Source organism: Sparus aurata, chromosome 17 (genome assembly GCF_900880675.1).
Source record: "Sparus aurata chromosome 17, fSpaAur1.1, whole genome shotgun sequence".
In the NCBI taxonomy this organism is placed as follows: Eukaryota; Metazoa; Chordata; class Actinopteri; order Spariformes; family Sparidae; genus Sparus; species Sparus aurata.
In genome coordinates this window covers 35,959,277-35,979,707 of record NC_044203.1, presented here as the reverse complement: position 1 = coordinate 35,979,707, position 20,431 = coordinate 35,959,277, and the positions used below count along the sequence as shown (strand labels likewise).

The 20,431-nt window shown below is 45.0% G+C and overlaps 1 protein-coding gene across 2 annotated transcripts in view; it reads left to right on the top strand.

Moving 5' to 3' along the window:
* Positions 1–19,940, top strand: part of bcan (brevican) — a 28,049-nt gene extending 8,109 nt beyond the window's left edge. The window contains exons 2-15 of one of the 2 annotated variants that reach the window (XM_030394466.1): positions 4,975–5,057; positions 6,298–6,690; positions 8,261–8,435; positions 8,872–8,999; positions 9,131–9,424; positions 9,530–11,038; positions 11,123–11,878; positions 12,510–12,728; positions 14,455–14,559; positions 14,647–14,805; positions 16,893–16,975; positions 17,116–17,260; positions 17,355–17,537; positions 17,900–19,940. In XM_030394466.1, coding sequence (XP_030250326.1) covers positions 4,975–5,057; positions 6,298–6,690; positions 8,261–8,435; positions 8,872–8,999; positions 9,131–9,424; positions 9,530–11,038; positions 11,123–11,878; positions 12,510–12,728; positions 14,455–14,559; positions 14,647–14,805; positions 16,893–16,975; positions 17,116–17,260; positions 17,355–17,537; positions 17,900–18,033 — 4,366 coding nt within the window. In that variant the 3' untranslated portion in view covers positions 18,034–19,940. Of the gene's footprint in view, positions 1–4,974; positions 5,058–6,282; positions 6,691–8,260; positions 8,436–8,871; positions 9,000–9,130; positions 9,425–9,529; positions 11,039–11,122; positions 11,879–12,509; positions 12,729–14,454; positions 14,560–14,646; positions 14,806–16,892; positions 16,976–17,115; positions 17,261–17,354; positions 17,538–17,899 lie in introns of both variants that reach the window. The other variant, XM_030394465.1, reaches the window with a different exon arrangement.
* Positions 19,941–20,431: the final 491 nt, after the last annotated feature.

The window sequence follows — 20,431 nt, the reverse complement described above, 5'->3', positions numbered from 1 at the left end:
CTCCTCCTGATGATATAAAGTCCTCCTCTCCTCCTCCTGATGATATAAAGTCCTCCTCTCCTCCTCCTGATGATATAAAGTCCTCCTCTCCTCCTGATGATATAAAATCCTCCTCTCCTCCTCCCGATGATATAAAGTCCTCCTCTCCTCCTGATGACATAAAGTCCTCCTCTCCTCCTCCTGATGACATAAAGTCCTCCTCTCCTCCTCCTGATGATATAAAATCCTCCTCTCCTCCTCCCGATGATATAAAGTCCTCCTCTCCTCCTCCTGATGATATAAAGTCCTCCTCTCCTCCTCCTGATGATATAAAGTCCTCCTCTCCTCCTGATGATATAAAGTCCTCCTCTCCTCCTCCTGATGATATAAAGTCCTCCTCTCCTCCTGATGATATAAAGTCCTCCTCTCCTCCTCCTGATGATATAAAGTCCTCCTCTCCTCCTCCCGATGATATAAAGTCCTCCTCTCCTCCTGATGATATAAAATCCTCCTCTCCTCCTCCCGATGATATAAAGTCCTCCTCTCCTCCTCCTGATGATATAAAGTCCTCCTCTCCTCCTCCTGATGATATAAAGTCCTCCTCTCCTCCTCCTGATGATATAAAGTCCTCCTCTCCTCCTCCTGATGATATAAAGTCCTCCTCTCCTCCTCCTGATGATATAAAGTCCTCCTCTCCTCCTCCCGATGATATAAAGTCCTCCTCTCCTCCTCCTGATGATATAAAGTCCTCCTCTCCTCCTCCTGATGATATAAAGTCCTCCTCTCCTCCTGATGATATAAAGTCCTCCTCTCCTCCTGATGATATAAAGTCCTCCTCTCCTCCTCCTGATGATATAAAGTCCTCTTCTCCTCCTGATGATATAAAGTCCTCCTCTCCTCCGATAAGTCATCCTCCTCCTCCGATGATATAAAGTCCTCCTCTCCTCCTCCTGATGATATAAAGTCCTCCTCTCCTCCTCCCGATGATATAAAGTCCTCCTCTCCTCCTCCCGATGATATAAAGTCCTCCTCTCCTCCTGATGATATAAAGTCCTCCTCTCCTCCTCCGATGATATAAAGTCCTCCTCTCCTCCTCCTGATGATATAAAGTCCTCCTCTCCTCCTCCTGATGATATAAAGTCCTCCTCTCCTCCTCCTGATGATATAAAGTCCTCCTCTCCTCCTCCTGATGATATAAAGTCCTCCTCTCCTCCTCTCCTCCTGATGATATAAAGTCCTCCTCTCCTCCTCCTGATGATATAAAGTCCTCCTCTCCTCCTCCTGATGATATAAAGTCCTCCTCTCCTCCTCCTGATGATATAAAGTCCTCCTCCTCCTCCTGATGATATAAAGTCCTCCTCTCCTCCTCCTGATGATATAAAGTCCTCCTCTCCTCCTCCTGATGATATAAAGTCCTCCTCTCCTCCTCCTGATGATATAAAGTCCTCCTCTCCTCCTCCCTGATGATATAAAGTCCTCCTCTCCTCCTCCTGATGATATAAAAATCCTCCTCTCCTCCTCCCGATGATATAAAGTCCTCCTCTCCTCCTGATGATATAAAAGTCCTCCTCTCCTCCTGATGATATAAAGTCCTCCTCTCCTCCTCCTGATGATATAAAGTCCTCCTCTCCTCCTGATGATATAAAGTCCCTCTCCTCCTCCTGATGATATAAAGTCCTCCTCTCCTCCTCCTGATGATATAAAGTCCTCTCTCTCCTCCTGATGATATAAAGTCCTCCTCTCCTCCTCCTGATGATTATAAAGTCCTCCTCTCCTCCTCCTGTGATATAAAGTCCTCCTCTCCTCCTCCTGATGATATAAGCTCTTCTCCTCCCTCCTGATGATATATAAGTCCTCCTCTCCTCCTCCTGATGAGATAAAGTCTCCTCTCCTCCTCCTGATGATATAAAGTCCTCCTCTCCTCCTCCTGATGATATAAAGTCCTCCTCTCCTCCTCCTGATGATATAAAGTCCTCCTCTCCTCCTCCTGATGATATAAGTCCTCCTCTCCTCATGATGATATACAGCCTCTCTCCTCCTCCTGATGAATAAGTCCTCCTCTCCTCCTCCTGATGAATATAAAGTCCTCTCTCTCCTCCTGAGGATATAAAGTCACTCCTCTCCTCCTCCTGATGATATAAAGTCCTCCTCTCCTCCTCCTGATGATATAAAGTCCTCCTCTCCTCCTGATGATATAAAGTCCTCCTCTCCTCCTGATGATATAAAGTCCTCCTCTCCTCCTCCTGATGATATAAAGTCCTCCTCTCCTCCTCCTGAGGATATAAAGTCCTCCTCTCCTCCTCCTGATGATATAAAGTCCTCCTCTCCTCCTCCTGATGATATAAAGTCCTCCTCTCCTCCTCCTGATGATATAAAGTCCTCCTCTCCTCCTCCTGATGATATAAAGTCCTCCTCTCCTCCTCCTGATGATATAAAGTCCTCCTCTCCTCCTCCTGATGATATAAAGTCCTCCTCTCCTCCTCCTGATGATATAAAGTCCTCCTCTCCTCCTCCTGATGATATAAAGTCCTCCTCTCCTCCCTCCTGATGATATAAAGTCCTCCTCTCCTCCTCCTCTGATGATATAAAGTCCTCCTCTCCTCCTCCTGATGATATAAAGTCCTCCTCTCTCCTCCTGATGATATAAAGTCCTCCTCTCCTCCTCCTGATGATATAAAGTCCTCCTCTCCTCCTCCTGATGATATAAAGTCCTCCTCTCCTCCTCCTGATGATATAAAGTCCTCCTCTCCTCCTCCTGATGATATAAAGTCCTCCTCTCCTCCTCCTGATGATATAAAGTCCTCCTCTCCTCCTCCTGATGATATAAAGTCCTCCTCTCCTCCTCCTGATGATATAAAGTCCTCCTCTCCTCCTCCTGATGATATAAAGTCCTCCTCTCCTCCTCTGATGATATAAAGTCCCCTCTCCTCCTCCTGAGGATATAAAGTCCTCCTCTCCTCCTCTTGATGATATAAAGTCCTCCTCTCCTCCTCCTGATGATATAAAGTCCTCCTCTCCTCCTCCTGAGGATATAAAGTCCTCCTCTCCTCCTCCTGATGATATAAAGTCCTCCTCTCCTCCTCCTGATGATATAAAGTCCTCCTCTCCTCCTCCTGATGATATAAAGTCCTCCTCTCCTCCTCCTGATGATATAAAGTCATCCTCTCCTCCTCCTGAGGATATAAAGTCCTCCTCTCCTCCTGATGATATAAAGTCCTCCTCTCTTCCTCCTGATGATATAAAGTCCTCCTCTCCTCCTGATGATATAAAGTCCTCCTCTCCTCCTCCTGATGATATAAAGTCATCCTCTCCTCCTCCTGATGATATAAAGTCCTCCTCTCTTCCTCCTGATGATATAAAGTCCTCCTCTCCTCCTGATGATATAAAGTCCTCCTCTCCTCCTCCTGATGATATAAAGTCATCCTCTCCTCCTCCTGATGATATAAAGTCCTCCTCTCCTCCTGATGATATAAAGTCCTCCTCTCCTCCTCCTGATGATATAAAGTCAGGTGAAGTGTCGTATTTCTGGAGCTTCACAGTAAAACAGAGTTGCAGCATTCTGTTACAAACCTGACGTAGATATTTTGGTGTAGAATATGAAAAAACAAAACGGAAGTTGCTGCACAAGTGCCTCAGACTGAAAGTAAAAGAGGTGAAGTCAGCTGCTGAGATCTTGTTTGCAGTCGCCTCATGCAGCTTTTTGGTCAAATAATGTGTCTCTCCTCAACAGCAGTGTCTCTTTCCGGAAGTCATGACCCGGTAACTCGAGATAATCTACAGTCCACAACCGGATCACCACATAGAGGAAGGTGTACGTGGACGAGAGGCCGGATGTAAACATCAGTGATGCTGTCGCCTCTCGTCTGTTAGAAGTGCATGCTTCCTTTTCCAGGATGAAACAGAAAGAAAATAGTTCCTACATGAAGCTGCTCACAACGAGCTCTGTGGATCATCTTCAGTAACTGGGTCAGGATTTCTGGAAAGAGACATTGCTGTTGAGTTTTTGATTCATTATATCCATTATATCATAAAGAAGGTCACCAAAACAGTCTGGATGGATAAAACAGCACAAGAGGTGAAAATAAGTATATTTTATTTTTTGTGGTGAACTGTCCCTTTAAGTTATCCCCGAGCAGAAAAACAGGATCACAATAACAACAAAGACAAACAGAGCAGAAGAAAGAGAAGTGAACATAGTGGAGGAGAAAAGGTGGTAATGATGGTAAATCTAGTGAAGTTGGTGGTCGGTGGCTCCGGTCCGACCCTCCGGGGAGAATCCAGGGAATCAGAATTCAGCTCACATTCTGCAGCTCCTGAAGTCTGAGTCACAGCAGCGCCACAGCTCCAAGGACACACAGGCCGACACACACACACACACACACACACACACACACACACACACACACACACAACCCAAAAACTCTCCTCTTGCTGATCAGCTGACTGGTGCTGAAGGAAACGCAGATGTTCAGGTTTATTTTCCTTTTTTCAGAGATCCTTGATTGATTTGTTTGGGAGGATGGATCACTCTGAAAAGATTTGAGAAACCAAACTTCTTCACCAACTTAATTTTTATCTTTTGTTGTTTATTGTTAAACTGAAGGCTGGCTGGTTACTGCAGGAAGCCACCAGGATAAAGTCAAGTTGTTAGTTTTGAAGGAGAAATTTTAATTTAAATGTCAGCTGTGAGGGTGTAAAACCAAAGACCTGTTGATCTTTACAGATCCAGATGTGACGGTCTCATGATGCCTGAGCTGTACGTGCTAAAGAAACGTGAAGATCGAAAGTCAAATCATATTGTGACCTTTAAATCTGAACTCAGATTGCATCGTTGGTGTGCAGGAAGTCTCAGACAGCTGACAGCTGTTGTACATCGGGTCAAACAACCACTGAGATGCTTTAAAATGTTTAGGTTTTAATCTGCGCAGAGTTTGTTGTCATTTCAGTTTCCATCCTCTCGTCGCTCCCCCTCCCTTCTTGCCTTTTCCCCCTCAGACTGGATGCGATCCTACCTGTGCTGCTGTGTGCCATCTGTCTGCTCGTCCTGCCGTCGTCCTCTACCCCCCACCACGAGCCAGGTACGAGCCCCCCGCCCATCCGCCGCGCCATTAAATCACACATGACCTCTGACTTTTTAAGGGCAGCGGGACGCTCTTTAATCATTTCCTGTCAGTCATTGTTTTTGCCGACATGTGCACTGTGGAGGTCGCAGAACATCAAGGTCAGCTGATGGGCTGGATGTCTTCTCCTTTAGTTGTGTCAACAGAAGCACAATGAAAGCAAGAATTCACAAACTGCTCCTGAGATTAGAACATGTCGCCTGCAGCAGGATGATGCCTGACCTCTGCTGGTGACCAGGAGGAACTGCAGCCACCTGGCAGAGCTGCTTTTGAGCTTCGCTTACAACCCGGACATTTATAATATTGTCATTTTGTGCGATGAGGCAGCAAAAAAAACAAGTTACAGGCCTGTAGCCAGCTCCAGCGTGGATATTATTGTAAAGGTCACGATGTTCCTCTGATAACTGGCTGCAGGAGTTTGCAAAAAAACTGGAAAAGCAAAAAAAAAAGGTTATTTCAGGGAATGCACGGATGAAATGACTGAAAAGGTCCTCATAGGTGTCTTTTGTAATGTGCTGACATCATCAGAGATGTTTCCAACAATGTTCAGGACAGAGATATCCAAAAGTTTACTCAAAGTCAGGGTGCAATGTCACGATAACTCCTGCAGTGCATCGTGTTGTTTATGACACTTTTACACCAAACTTAGCTGTTTTACTCAGGTTTTTATCACTGGTAAACACTGCAAAGAAAAGGCAGTTAACCAGTGACCGTTTGTGTTTTTTTGGTGAAAACAAACGAACCTTAATCAATAAAATCCTGATTTAGACACATCGTTCTTTCTCCAGAGCTGACAGAGAAGTTCAATAAGAGTGAGACCTCTCGCTGCAGGCATGAAGCCACTTTGTTTCTGTCATATCTTCAACTTCAATCTGTCTTTCAAACTCAGCGTGTCCTGTACAGTGTTCATGGAAAAGTACTAACAAGCCAACAGCCTGAACTTCACCACATCCCATTCACACTGAAGATAAAGCCGCATGTTAGCGGGTGTCTGAGGGTTTTTAGGGGTTATTAGATGAAGAGCCAGGTTAGTTGTCTCCCCCTGCTTCTAGTCTTTATGCTAAGCTAGGCTAACTGTCTCCTGTCTCCAGCTCTGTACTAAACACTCAGTCATGGCATCAGTCGTCACTCGACCACAACAAGTATGAGCAGAATTCTCAAAATGTCACCTCTTACTTTAAAGCTTGCCTCTCCTCAGATGATTCGAAGCTTCTCCAGGTGACCATCCCCCGCTCGCAGTCTGAGAACGCCGTGCTGGGCGGCTCTCTGACGTTACCCTGCCTGGTGTCTCTGGCTCACCCACCGCCGTCTCCCGCCACCAACGGCCGCCACGCCGTGCTCTCCCTCCCCCGCGTCAAATGGAGCGTTCTGACTCAGGGCACGGAGACGGAGATCCTGGTCGCCCGCGGCGACAGGGTGAGGGTCAACGAGGCCTACAAAGACCGAGCCTCGCTGCTCAACTACGCCTATTCCCCCGCCGACCTCACCCTGCGGCTGGAGGGCCTGAGGCAGAACGACACCGGCTTCTACCGCTGCGAGGTGCAGCAGGGCCTGGAGGACGCCGACGACCTGGCTCACATCAAGGTCAAAGGTGAGCGAGACAAAGGATGCATGCAACTAATCAAGAAAAAACTAATTATTCAGAATATTCACCGTCTCATTAATCAAGACGAGGACAATAGAATCAAATATTATGAGTATTGTACATATTTTTAGGCTTTTCATGCATGAATTTATGAATCAAAAGTGAATATTTTTGTTTTGTTTTTACTCTAAAACAAGTAAAAAATCAAACCAGTCACTGACAGAAAAGCCGTTTGTGAGTCGACGTGTGTTTGTCTGTGAAAAGTGATTCATTGGACGTCATGAAAAGACTCAAGGACGAACAGAGTGTCTTCTGGGTAATAGAGAAAAGTGTCTCTCGTATTTCTGTATCTTTATTGTGACACACACACACACACACACACACACAGCAGCAGTGATGGATGATCGTCTCACACACAGAGTAATAGATTATGGATTCTCTGACTGCAGTCGTTTGTGAGCTGATACATCATCTCTGAGTGGATCTCTCAAGTACGACTCTGTTAGATATAAACAGGAGAAGATGAAGTTAGATGATGCTTCTCATACGTCACCATACGTTCGTCCCACATTATAGTAATCAGATGAAAAGTGATGTTTTTTTTAATATTTAATTGATCGCAGCGACTTCGCCTGACTTTCCATCAGCATGGAGGGAGGAGAGGATGACGTTCACGCTTCTTACATGTGCAGAACTTGCCTTAGAAAACTCATGTTTTTAAGTTTTCTTCAGTATCACAGTGATCCAGTGACAGTTGTCTGAACATCCACAGGTTCACTGCTAACAGGAAGTGTTAACAACTGATTCTGTAATGTTTTAATTGAGTTTTGTTGAGTTTTGGAGTATTTTTATTTATTTCTTGGTTGTTTTTTTAGTCTCCAGCTACTTCAGTTGCTACGAAACTTCACCTGACTTTATATCAGTTCAGAGAGAGAAATTATCATTATGGGGACGCCTTGAATGTTTTCAATGTGACTGTATTACATATTTAAAGTATCAATAACATGGAGGGAGGAGAGGATGACTTCATAAATCTGCTTAGAAATCCTCTAAAAAGTCTCTCCTCACATGTGCAGAACTTGCCTTAGAAAAATCATGTTTTTAAGTTTTCTTCAGTATCACAGTGATCCAGTGATAGCTGTCTGAACATCCACATGTTCACTGCTAACAGGAGGTGCTAACAGCTAATTCTGCTAAGTTTTAATGAGTTTTGGAGTATTTTTATTTATTTCTTGGTTGTTTTTTCCTTTTTATAACCCGTCTCGAGCTACTTCAGTTGCTACGAAACTTCACTGTTTTCAATGACTATATTATATATTTAAAGAACTAATAACTCTGATGCATCAGGATGTTTCGTTGCTGCTTCTATCTCGTCTCAGATGACATTCTGTGTTTCAGATAAATCCTGTCAACTTGATCTGGAAAAGCTCTGAATTCCCACCAGCTTCACCAGGAGAGCTGCAACTCCCCAAAAATGCTCATGAAATTATTCTGACAGTCCTCTCTGTGCCACTCAGCCTCTAATGCTGCCTGACAGGACCCAGAGCTCATAAATAAAGCTGTTGTTGTTTCACAGGGGTGGTGTTCCATTACCGTGATGCATCCAGCCGCTACGCCTTCACCTTCGAGCAGGCCAGAGAGGCCTGCGAGGACATCGGGGCTCAGATTGCCTCTCCAGAACAGCTCCTGGCCGCCTACCACAGCGGATACGAGCAGTGTGACGCCGGCTGGCTCTCAGACCGCTCGGTGAGGTGAGTACCTGGCAGAACACGGCCCAATGTCAACCAGAACCCGTCACTCAGCTCTGGATCAAGTGGCCTCTCAGCTCCGAAAGTCTGCATTTGTTTTTTTTTTATGATTTCCAGCACTCAGACGCTCACAGTGTGCATTTGGCTTCAGTCCAAATCAACAAACACGACAACATTAAAGCTGCTACACCGACACGCTGCCGTCCACACGGCTGAGCGGGGCGTCCGGTTCTGAGGGGCTGATAGTGGACCACTCAGCTCCGCTCACATTCGATAAGCTCTCTACATCTGCACATCAGACCGTCGAGAGGCTGAGAGGCACTCGTCGACTCTGAAACCAAACAGAAAGAGCTCAAACGAGTGCGATGTTTGGAGTGCTGCCATTACCAGAAGAAGAGGTGCTCAGTGTTTCAGCGCTGTGTGATATTTCCCTCCACAGATATCCGATTCAGATGCCCAGAGAGGGATGTTTCGGGGACATGGACGGACTGCCAGGAGTGAGGAACTACGGACTGCTGGAGCCGGATGAGCTGTACGACGTCTACTGCTACGTGGAGAACATCGAGGGTGAGACCAGCAGAATACTTCTTGTCTTGTAATGGATGGTTAATAGAAACATGAAAATCAATCCAGCAGAATCTGAGATTGGTGCAAAAACAATTATCTCCAAATCTTGACACCTGTCTCTTCCTGTAAAGGTGAGGTGTTCCATGGCTCCGCCCCCCAGCGCTTCACCTTCTGGGAGGCCAAGGCTTACTGTCTGAGTCACGGCGCCGAGCTGACCACCACCGCTCAGCTGTACGCCGCCTGGAACGACGGGCTGAACCACTGCAGTCCCGGTTGGCTGGCGGACGGGAGCGTGCGCTACCCCATCGTCACCCCCAGAGAGCGCTGCGGAGGCGGCGAACCTGGAGTCAGAACCGTGTATCGCTACAGCAACCAGACGGGCTTCCCCGAGGTGCACACTCGACACGACGTCTACTGCTTCAAAAGTAAGACTTCACCCGCGATCCTGTCCAGATCTTACAGGGCTGGAAAGTCCAATCAGAACCCTGGATATTAAAAATTACATGTTCTTATTCTGCTCTTTATTCCAGGCGATAATGGACCTTACACAGATTCCCCTCAGGATTTTCTTGCCACCGAGCCGGAGGACATCGGCCAGGACATTTTCTTAACTAATCCTGCAGAGGAGGAGTTCAGCCCGAGCGAGGTGACGGCAAAGTGGGTCGAAGAGGTCCAACACGCACAGACGGCCAATCCTGTGAAGCTGGGCCCTGTGGAGGCTCAGTCCACAACACCGGGTTACGGTGAGGAGACGCTGGAGACGCTGGACCTCCATCAGACCGTCACTCCTCCGTCTGAGTCCACAGAGGACGTCGTGGAGGTTATAGAGAAGGCCAGCTACCCAGAATCCTACCAGCCAGCACCTGAAGAGAACCCACACACAGAACACGATGAGAACCCACACACAGAACACCAAGAGAACCCACACACAGAACACCACGAGAACCCACACACAGAACACGACGAGAACCCACACACAGAACACCAAGAGAACCCACACACAGAACACCAAGAGAACCCACACACAGAACACCAAGAGAACCCGCACACAGAACACCAAGAGAACCCGCACACAGAACACCAAGAGAACCCGCACACAGAACACCAAGAGAACCCGCACACAGAACACCAAGAGAACCCGCACACAGAACACCAAGAGAACCCGCACACAGAACACCAAGAGAACCCACACACAGAACACCAAGAGAACCCACACACAGAACACCAAGAGAACCCGCACACAGAACACCAAGAGAACCCGCACACAGAACACCAAGAGAACCCACACACAGAACACCAAGAGAACCCGCACACAGAACACCAAGAGAACCCACACACAGAACACCAAGAGAACCCACACACAGAACACCAAGAGAACCCACACACAGAACACCAAGAGAACCCACACACAGAACACCAAGAGAACCCGCACACAGAACACCAAGAGAACCCACACACAGAACACGACGAGTCTCACGTAACTCCGACAGCGTCTCCTGGTGCTGCTGTTGTCGTAGCTGTCGGCGAAGACGCCACTTCACCCACAACTGAAGCAACAACGTCAACGGCGAGCGGAGACACTTCGGAGCATCACATCTCTGCGACTGACAGCACCGATACACCGTGTACGTGCACAACATCTGGACCCGACTCAGACGAGCTCCTCAGCAGCTCTCCAGATGTTCCTCAGGGGAGCGACCTTCCCGTCCTACAAGAGGACCACACTCCAGAGGTCCAGCTGGATCACGCCTCCGAAGCCGAGCTCGTCAACTCGAGCACCTCTTACAATGTTTCAGGGCAGCCTGAAGATTCCAGCGCCGGCGCCGTCGAGGAGACGCCGGCGCTGACTACTGCGCTCCACACCGAGGAAACAGATGTTCACTCCACCGTGCCGTCGCCGTCTTTTGACAACAGCACGCCTGAGATCCACCCAACAGAAGAGGAGTCTGGAGAGGAGGAAACACAGGAGGCCGTCACGCAGAGTCCGGTTGGTACGAACATCTCTGCCACCTCTGACATGATCCCTACGTCTGATCCAGGTAATAACACAGTGAGCATTAATGTCAGGATGTCATGCTGTAGTTACTGTTAACATATAATTCCAGATCATCTTCTTTTAACAGCTTACAATGCGACTCAGGAGCACCTTGGTGTAACCGTGGAGTCGTCCACGCCGGCTGATCACGATGATGAGACGCCCCACAGCGCCTCAGAGGAGGAGGCAGAACCAGAACACAGCGGACACGTCCATCCTGCAGAAACAACAGCAGAGGGCTTCACGGTCACAGACGACTCTGGTGTCCTCAACAGTGATCCGGTCACTTTGTTGACATCCTCTGTGTCTGTGACGCTGTCTCCGCACTCAGCGGAGGTGGACGCCAGCTCCCCAGAGATTATCACCTTCATACCTGAAAGCAATGCTTCATCTGAGGCCGGACCTGTGGAGGACATCCAGGACAAACAGGAGCAGGAGGGACTGGGAGAAAGCCCTGAAGTATTCCTCAGCACCACCCAAAATATCACAGACGGTGATCCGGAGGAGAGGGAACAAGATGGAGAGGGATCAGGTGAGTCGTCTGGAGAAGGTCCACAGGTGAGACGAGGATTCCTGCTGACTACACTCTCTACGGACCACACTTCCTCTGAGGGAGCTGACGGCGAGGCCGGCACTGATACGCCTCCTGAATCAGAGGTAAAAATCACCCTGATCCCTCATCTGACCCTCACGCCCGGCTGGGAAGCGGAGCCCTCGTCCTCGGCGCCGCAGGAGTCCCGGTCCGATCGGGAATACAGCGCCGAGCCTCCCGTCACCGAGGAGTCTGATGACGTCACTACAGAGCGCGAGGTCGTGACTGAGATCACCAGCAGCAGCATCGACGGTGAGAGAACTTAAAACACTCACACGACATTGTAAAAGTGAGACGGATCAAAGCTATCAAACTTTAGCTAACTTAAAGGAGCAGTCCGTAGATTAGATGAGAAAGATCAAATTCTCTTTGTTTCAATGACTGAATGAACTGAATAAAGAAACTGATCTTAAAGGAGTTTCACTTTGTTTATATGTGGCGGACCCTGCCACCTTTCCAACTTCAAACAGTGTTCTGGTACCTTTTATTCCTCTGAGAACAGCTTCTTTATTCACTGATGGGAAACATTTGTATTATTACATCTTTAATACTGTAAATATTAAAGTATAGAGTTTGGGTTTCTTCTCCAGAACAACACAACAACTCCTTTAAGCATATTTCACTCGATGTTGCAAACTAATAATTACATCACATGGATTTAGGTACTAATATGTTACTAATGTACAGCTGGTTCAGGTGGCGAGCAGGTGTGAGTATTATATGTCATCTGATTTTGTGAATTGAGGATTTATTTCCACCAAACCAGAGTTGTCGCCTGCTGGAAGAGTTAAAGGACGAGCGGAGACGGTTTTGGCGTCTACAAGGTAAAATCACTGGTTTTGTCAGTGGAGTCTGGTGTGAACATGAACTGATGTGTCGACAGAACACGGATCAGAGGGAGGAGAAGGGGAGACCAGCACGGACGAGCCTTCGGTCAAAATGTGCACGTGGCGTCCGGACGAGGAGGAAACCTCCAGTCCGACCCACGGCGCTCCCACGGCGTTCCCAGAGTCCGTCCAGAGAGGCGGCGAGGAGCAGACCGCCATGGCCGCCGCCCTGCCTGCTGCCAAAGTGTCTGCAGTCAGTCAAGGAGGCCTGTCAGGTACCTGAACATCAAGTCAAAGCTGTGAACCAGCAGCTGGTGTGACGCCGCTTTATCGTTCACTTGGGACGTCTCTAAAAAAACAAACTGCCCAATCAGGACGGAGATTTACAGGACGCTGCAGTTTAGCACCTCGAGCTGACTCGGCACAAACAGAGAGATTAGCTTCCCATATTTAATTAATCCTCAGAGAGAAACACAGAAAGCTCCTGACTGAGTTACACAAGAAGTCCAGTTATCCTTTATTACACTGTTCAATAATACGACCACAAAACCTCTCAGATCACAACAACTGAGATGTTTTCTATAAACATTTTACTGAATCATAAAAATCTGAAAGTTACAAAGTCGAGCTGTTTGTATATTTTAAAACTGGTGACTTCTGCCACTTATTGTTTTTCTGCACTTTATTTATTTGATAACTTCAGAGCAGAAATAACATCTTTAATTAACATATTTTATTGTCAGTTAGATTTAAAAAACAAAACAATGATTCCAAATATCAGAAAAATACTGAAAATCAGATCTGACCCGTAGTAAACAGTATACACATACATGTAAATATACTTATTTATACTTTTACTTGTAGTTTTGATACTTAAGTACATGTAATATCAGATACTTTAAGGCTTTTACTTGAGTAATGTTCATATGGATGACTTTAACTTTTACTTAAGTAATATTTTAACACGATATTTGTACTTTTACTCTCAAGTGTGACTTTTGGGAACATTGTACATCACTGCTTAAAGCAATAAACAGTGTTGACCCTCTTAAAGCAACACTTAACATAAACAGATCTCATAAAAAGTGATTTAATAAAGAGTGTTAAAAGTACTAAATATGATGTTTGAACCCTAACCCTGTTTATTTGTAGAAATTACATGATTTAAAAAAAAAATGTTTCTTTATTATTTATTCCTGAAACCAAACTCTCATTTTATTACACTGCAGAAAGTCAGTCAGTCTCACAGCTGATGTGACGGCGCCCTCTGCTGGTGTTTTCATGTCATCTCTATCCTGCAGACAAATAACATAAAAGCTAAATTTGACCTAATTTCTCCTCAAACATTTAGTTATTAATGTAAAGTGACACTGATTATTATTATCATATCAGGAAAGCTGTTGGTTTGCATTGTGTTAAACAAAAATATTAACATTTATTTGATACAGACTGCAGCTTTTATCCCAGATACGATCCACGTTAGTGCTTAAAAGCTTATTTAACATCCTGTGATATTGGTATAATTAAGTTTTCAGTCATTTCAAGTCAAAATTATTTGTCTTATATTTATAAAGTGAAACCAATCAGGGTCACACACAGAAACTTAGATGGAATTTGCTGCTTTGACTCAAAGAAAGTGGTATTTTTAAACAAATTAGTACAAATCAAAACAGACAGGAAATATTGATATCAAGTCATTAGGAAGAAAGTTGATCACTAAATGTGGTTGTAAATCAGTCTGTAAAAACGTTTTTGATGTTTTGAAAACCTCTAAATTTGTTTTTTGGGCTTCAGGAAACAAAATAAATACAATTTATTTAGTTAAAAAATTACTTTTGGCGTGAAAACTAAATTTGGAAAGAGTCACATTAAAGCTTTTTGTCTATAGTACCTGATATATAAATGTTACCAAGTTGGTTATTGGCTTTCTTTGCTCAGTTTTCCTCTGAAATGTTGTTATTGTATGAATATCTGAGATGCTGCGTCTTCACCTGTGTGCAGACGCCTGCCTGGAGAATCCGTGTCTGAACGGAGGCACTTGTGTCGACGGTGAATCTACGAGGTGTCTGTGTTTGCCGGGTTACGGAGGAGACTTGTGCCAGACAGGTAGAAAACTCTCTGATAAACACAGAGACACGAACACTGAAAGACTTCAGATAATTCACATTTTCTTTGCGACTCCGCCCCGTGCAGACATGGAGGCCTGTGAGCCCGGCTGGGAGAAGTTTCAGGGCTTCTGTTATCGTCACTTCACCAAGAGGCAGAGCTGGGAGGCGGCCGAGCAGCACTGCCGCATGTGTGGAGGACATCTCCTGTCCGTCATGACCCCCGAGGAGCAGGACTACATCAACGGTACGACGTGAAACACCCTGAAGAACGAGTCTCTGGTGAAAAATCTGGTTTCATGAGTGAGAAGTGATTTAATGGAGCCAAGGAAACAGGAATTAGCTTGTTAGCGAGTGAGTTTGTTCAGCACTGTGGTTTGTGCTGCAAAAGTGTAGGTGTTTGGTTCAGATCTCTGGGATTTAACTCACAAACACTTTTAATTTCTTATCACCACATTTATGTCACACTGTGCGATTGAATATCAGCTCCAAAATATTGGATCGACACAATTTCCATCAGGGGAAACAACGAACCACGTTTGTTGTTTTTGTCAGAGCTGAAAGTTAGGTGACGATCTTCAAGGTTTATTGTCAAAAAACTCAAACCAGGAGAGATAAAATGACTTCCTCACACATCAGGAAGGAAAACAGGATGTTAGGAAACCTGTTAACTGAGGTGATAAAGTGAAGTAAGCTCATTGCACTCAGTGGCGCCTCCTGCTGGCCGTTAGAGATGCTGCTCCACTCCTTTGTATAATCCCTGAGACGATGTGAGCAGGCGTCCGTCTTCTTCTCTCAGATGTTTGCAGACACGTTTCCTGCTGCAGATATCAAACCTGACATCTTTCCTCTCAACATTCCTCCAAATTCAGACTCTTGAAGAAAACCCAAAGCGATGAGTTTGTTTTAAAGCAAAACATCCAGACGAGACACAACATCGACCGTTTCATGTCCTCCCTCTCATTCAATCTGGTTTTGTTCCTAGAGAAAGCGAGGCGATGTGATGTTATCTCACATTCCTCTGCCGACTGTGTTTTTACTCTGAGGGTAGTTTCCATGGAGCCTATAGACGGTTACTGATAGGTGAGGTGAGAAAGAAGTCGTCTTTACATAACCAGGAGTCTTTATCACCTCACTGCAGTGTAAAACATCAAGTGTATGAAGCTGTCGACAAAAACTAGAACAAGTACTTTACAGTAATCTGGCTGGTCTCAAATATTTGATCTTTTTAAATCCTGGTCTTCAGGTTGGTCACCTTTTGCATCTTGCTGTATTTAGAAAAAGGAGGAAACAGTTTCAGAAATAACTTACTTCTTTCTTTTAGTCGCTTTAAAGGGATATTCCGGTGTAAGTTTAATCCATGGTCTAAATCAGCGTGAAACTGTGTTAGACTCCCTCTCGAGAGATCAAGTTAGCAGACCGCTAATTTACGGAGTTTTATCAACCTCAGAAACGACCGCACGACAACAATACACTGCAGTAAATGGATCCAAATATAAACCGCCACCAAAAAGCCACAAATAATGCTCAGAACAGCACCAAACTTCAGCAACAGTACAAATAGGGTCTCAGCACATAGTCCGGGGCATCTAACCTCCGCTAGCTTAGCTGGATTTCTATTGTGAAGCTAAAACAGAGTTCAACTCTCCTCCATCAGCTTCCGGGTCGGGGAAGTCCCGACGCGACGATTACCGAGTGCGGTTAGAAATGCTCAATTCCGTTCTTTTCCCTGTCCGCTGAAAATGTATGATTATGACTCCATGGAAAAGCAATCAAAGTTCATATGTGTCTTACCTGCCAGTTTATAACAGTTATTATCGAGAGCGGACAGGGAAAAGAACGGAATTGAGCATTTCTAACCGCACTCGGTAATCGTCGCGTCGGGACTTCCCCGACCCGGAAGCTGATGGAGGAGAGTTGAAGTCTGTTTTTAGCTTCACAATAGAAATCCAGCTAAGCTAGCGGAGGTTAGATGCCCCGGACTATGTGCTGAGACCCTATTTGTACTGTTGCTGAAGTTTGGTGCTGTTCTCAGCATTATTTGTGGCTTTTTGGTGGCGGTTTATATTTGGATCCATTTACTGGAGTGTATTGTTGTCGTGCGGTCGTTTCTGAGGTTGATAAAACTCCGTAAATTAGCGGTCTGCTAACTTGATCTCTCGAGAGGGAGTCTAACACAGTTTCACGGTGATTTAGACCATGGATTAAACTTACACCGGAATATCCCTTTAATGCTCTTTGTGACACCAGGCGGTGCTGCTCAAACATCTTGCATCCGACTACGACACAGTGACCTCTCTCTTATTTTCTCTCCTCACACATTCTCATTGTCAGACAAATACAGAGAATATCAGTGGATCGGACTGAACGACAGAACCATCGAGGGAGACTTCCGCTGGTCGGACGGAAACCCGCTGGTGAGATTAGATTTGAGTTTGTGTGCGTCGACCTGCTGCAGATTCATTGAATCTTTGAAATGCATCCTGTGATCGTCTAAGATGGAAACTATCAGCAGCTCCTCTTTGTTTTCTCCTTCATCTGCTCTGCTCTCCGTCAGCTCTATGAGAACTGGTACACGGGTCAGCCCGACAGCTACTTTCTGTCCGGCGAGGACTGCGCGGTGATGGTGTGGCATGACGGCGGCCACTGGAGCGACGTGCCCTGCAACTACCACCTGTCCTACACCTGCAAGAAGGGCATCTGTGAGTTCAGTTCATTTAAAATCTTCACTTTACTTTATTCTTTTATAGTCAGGAGGAAACTTCACGTCCCTCCATTTTCTTCTCCATCTAACAGCGTCCTGCGGCGAGCCCCCCAGGGTTCCCTTCGCCAAGGTGTTTGGGAAGAGGCGGATGCGCTATGAGACCAACACGAAGGTCCGGTACTACTGTGAGGACGGTTTTGTGCAGAAACTGAATCCTGTGATCAAATGCCAGCCAGGCGGCCAGTGGGAGGAGCCTCTGATCACCTGCATGCCGAGTAAGTACGTTAGCTAAGACTCTGCACGCGTTCACAGGTATTTCTAAAAAAACAAAGCTTTCTCTGTGAGCGTGTTTGACGTCAGAGTGTGAGTCGTTATCTCTTCAGACAGATTCTCAGACATTGTCTCACATGTTTACGTATGTAGATCTATTCTCCCACCACACTGAGGAACAGATGCGTCAGAACACTCTCTGAAGGAGCTGCATCGCCGGTTTAGGACGAGACCTGATCGGACGTCTAGCTCGCTTAACAGCCTGCGTTTGCAATATAACGAGGACAGAGATCAGCTGTTAAAAAAGCAGCTTTTTGTCCTGAATTAAACTCACTTCCCTACTTTTCTCTGCGTCTCCCTCCTCCAGCCCATCCAATGGAAGAAGACCCGGTGACCTCACGTCCTCACCAGCGCGAGGCGGTCATGGACGTCATGGAGGTCAAGGTGACGGCCACAGAGAAAGCAGCTCCTCTGTTCTGGGACATTAAGTGGAGCGTCTGAAGCCATTCCACCTCCTCTCTCCCCCTTTGTCTTGTGACTCAAAAAGACCTTTTCAGCCCAGTTTTTCTGCAGTAAGTTAAAATGTTTTAAAGTCTAATATTTCATATTAAAGTCAGCGTGATACATGGCAGTGAAGTTATGGAAGCTTTAGGTGAATCTGAGCTGAAGCTAAATCCAAACTGAACCTGGAGGTTTCTTGATGTTGAGATATCTCTGGAAAAGAAACGACTTTCCTCTGAAACACAAGATAAGAGCGGATCCTCCACACTGACACAACAACAAACAGCCCTCAACATCTTCATTCTTCAGATTAGAAAAGCTTACTGTGTGTTCTCGGGTCAGTTTGAAGGATTCTCTCTTATCTTTTTGACTTCAACGTGGAACAACATATTTAATGTGACGATAAAAAACCAGAAATCTGATTCACAAAATGCACACGAACCCTGAGTTTTATTATTTCCAAGTACGATTTAATCACGTATACGTATCAGTCTGTGTTGCCTGACATAAACCAAATTAAATATCTAATGTGATGTGAACCAGAAATATTTTAGAATATGATTTACAGCACCACCTCTTCTCCTCACTGACTGTAACTTACAGTAACCTGCGGTGTGCTTTAATCTCCTAATCGACCAGCAGTGTGTAACTAATCAAACCTGTTTGACAACGTTGAATTTATGAATTTGACCGCTCGAGCTTCAAACGCTCTGTATTCTAACATGTGTGACAGACACTTTGTGTTCACGACAGTTTGCAGTTCATTCTCAGCACCAGATACAAACCTGTTGTGCTTAAAATCTGGAGGATTCCTTCAGTTTTTTAGTTTTGGAAGGGATTTATATCCGTGTTAAGATCTGACACACTTCATTTCCTGCAGGCTGCACTCTTAAAAAACACGTGTTCATCATGTAAAATGTAAAATAATTCCTGCACAAAAGTGTGAGGAACGAGGAATCAAAGTACAAAACAGGCGAAGAAAATGTGTAAAATCCACATTTTTAGTTCAGATTCCCGTTCTGGACATTCATGCAAATGAGCACTTGTTTAATTAAACAGCCCAATTTGTATATTTACATGTTAGATATCAGAAAAGTGCCAAATACAAAGAAATTGTCTTAATCTAAGTAGGGTGTGGAGCTCTCTAATGGTTGGAACGAGCTAATCAGTCTGATTACTCACCTGCCAGCGATCACACCTGTTAGTTAATCTGGCCGACCAGACTGAACCAGTGAACGTGTCTGAGTCCTGCTGTGTGTTTCTGTTGTTAGTAGAATATTCTTTATATTTTGTAAGTGCAGCTTTAACGTCGTGGTAAATTAACAAAATATCAATTAAAAAAAAACTCACACGTCCAGAAAATTCACCCACCGTGTCACAGAAACCTTCCAGTTGTTTTTACTAACGAGGGAATAAAACCAGAACCCGACAGAACCGAACCTCTGACCACCTCTGTGCACACACGACATCTTGTTTCCTTTGAAGAATGCAGATTCAGCTTCTCTGCTCGTCCTCTGGTGCTTTTCATTCAGGTGTCTCTGAGACTTTGTTGTTTGGTTTGCTAATATTAAAACTGTACTGTATCTATAAGTGTGTTAGCATACAAGTGATTCTTGCAGTTTTTTTGGGGGGATCAGTGAGGGGAAAAAACAAATCTGTATCTTTTGTAGTGATTAAAGACGTTCTGTATAATAATAATAATAGACACGATGACGGTAACGAGCAGCTGTTGTTAATTGTTTATCTAATAAACACGTTCTGATAAATGTAGAAATAATGTCGTAGAAAGAGAAGGAGAAATAAAAATGTAATTTTTTTAATGTAGTCTGAGATTTTTACTGTTGTTACATGTTGCCTGTTGATTTAACTGTATAAATAACACATTAAAATGTTTATAAAAAACATGATTTGTCATATTTATCGTGATCGTGTGACTCTGATTTAACAGAACAGCGTTGTTTCTGATACACTTCACTTAACTTTGGGTTGTTTTTTGACACTTTCTGGCAGATTTAAGCAGTTTCAAATATTTATCCACAAACTTCTCAACTCCAGATAAGATCTTTGATTATTATTGAATCAGTTTCTTATTGATTTCTGGTTCAAAGTGTCTATAAGAGGTCAAATATTCCCAACGGAGAGACGTTATCTGTTCTTTTTATACCAAGAGGTCGTCAAAGTAATGAAGATTCAAATCAGACACACAATTGAAATAATAAATGATATGTTGGACATTTTATTGAGTTACATGCAATTAATTCACACATAAACCAGTTCATAGTGAAAGTAACCAGCAGTGTTATTCTTGTTCAGGTGAGCTGCAGGAAGCCGTTCAGTCTCGTGTTAAATGTCGGACTTTGTTTAACCTTCAGTGACGAGACGCAGAAACGTGACGGCG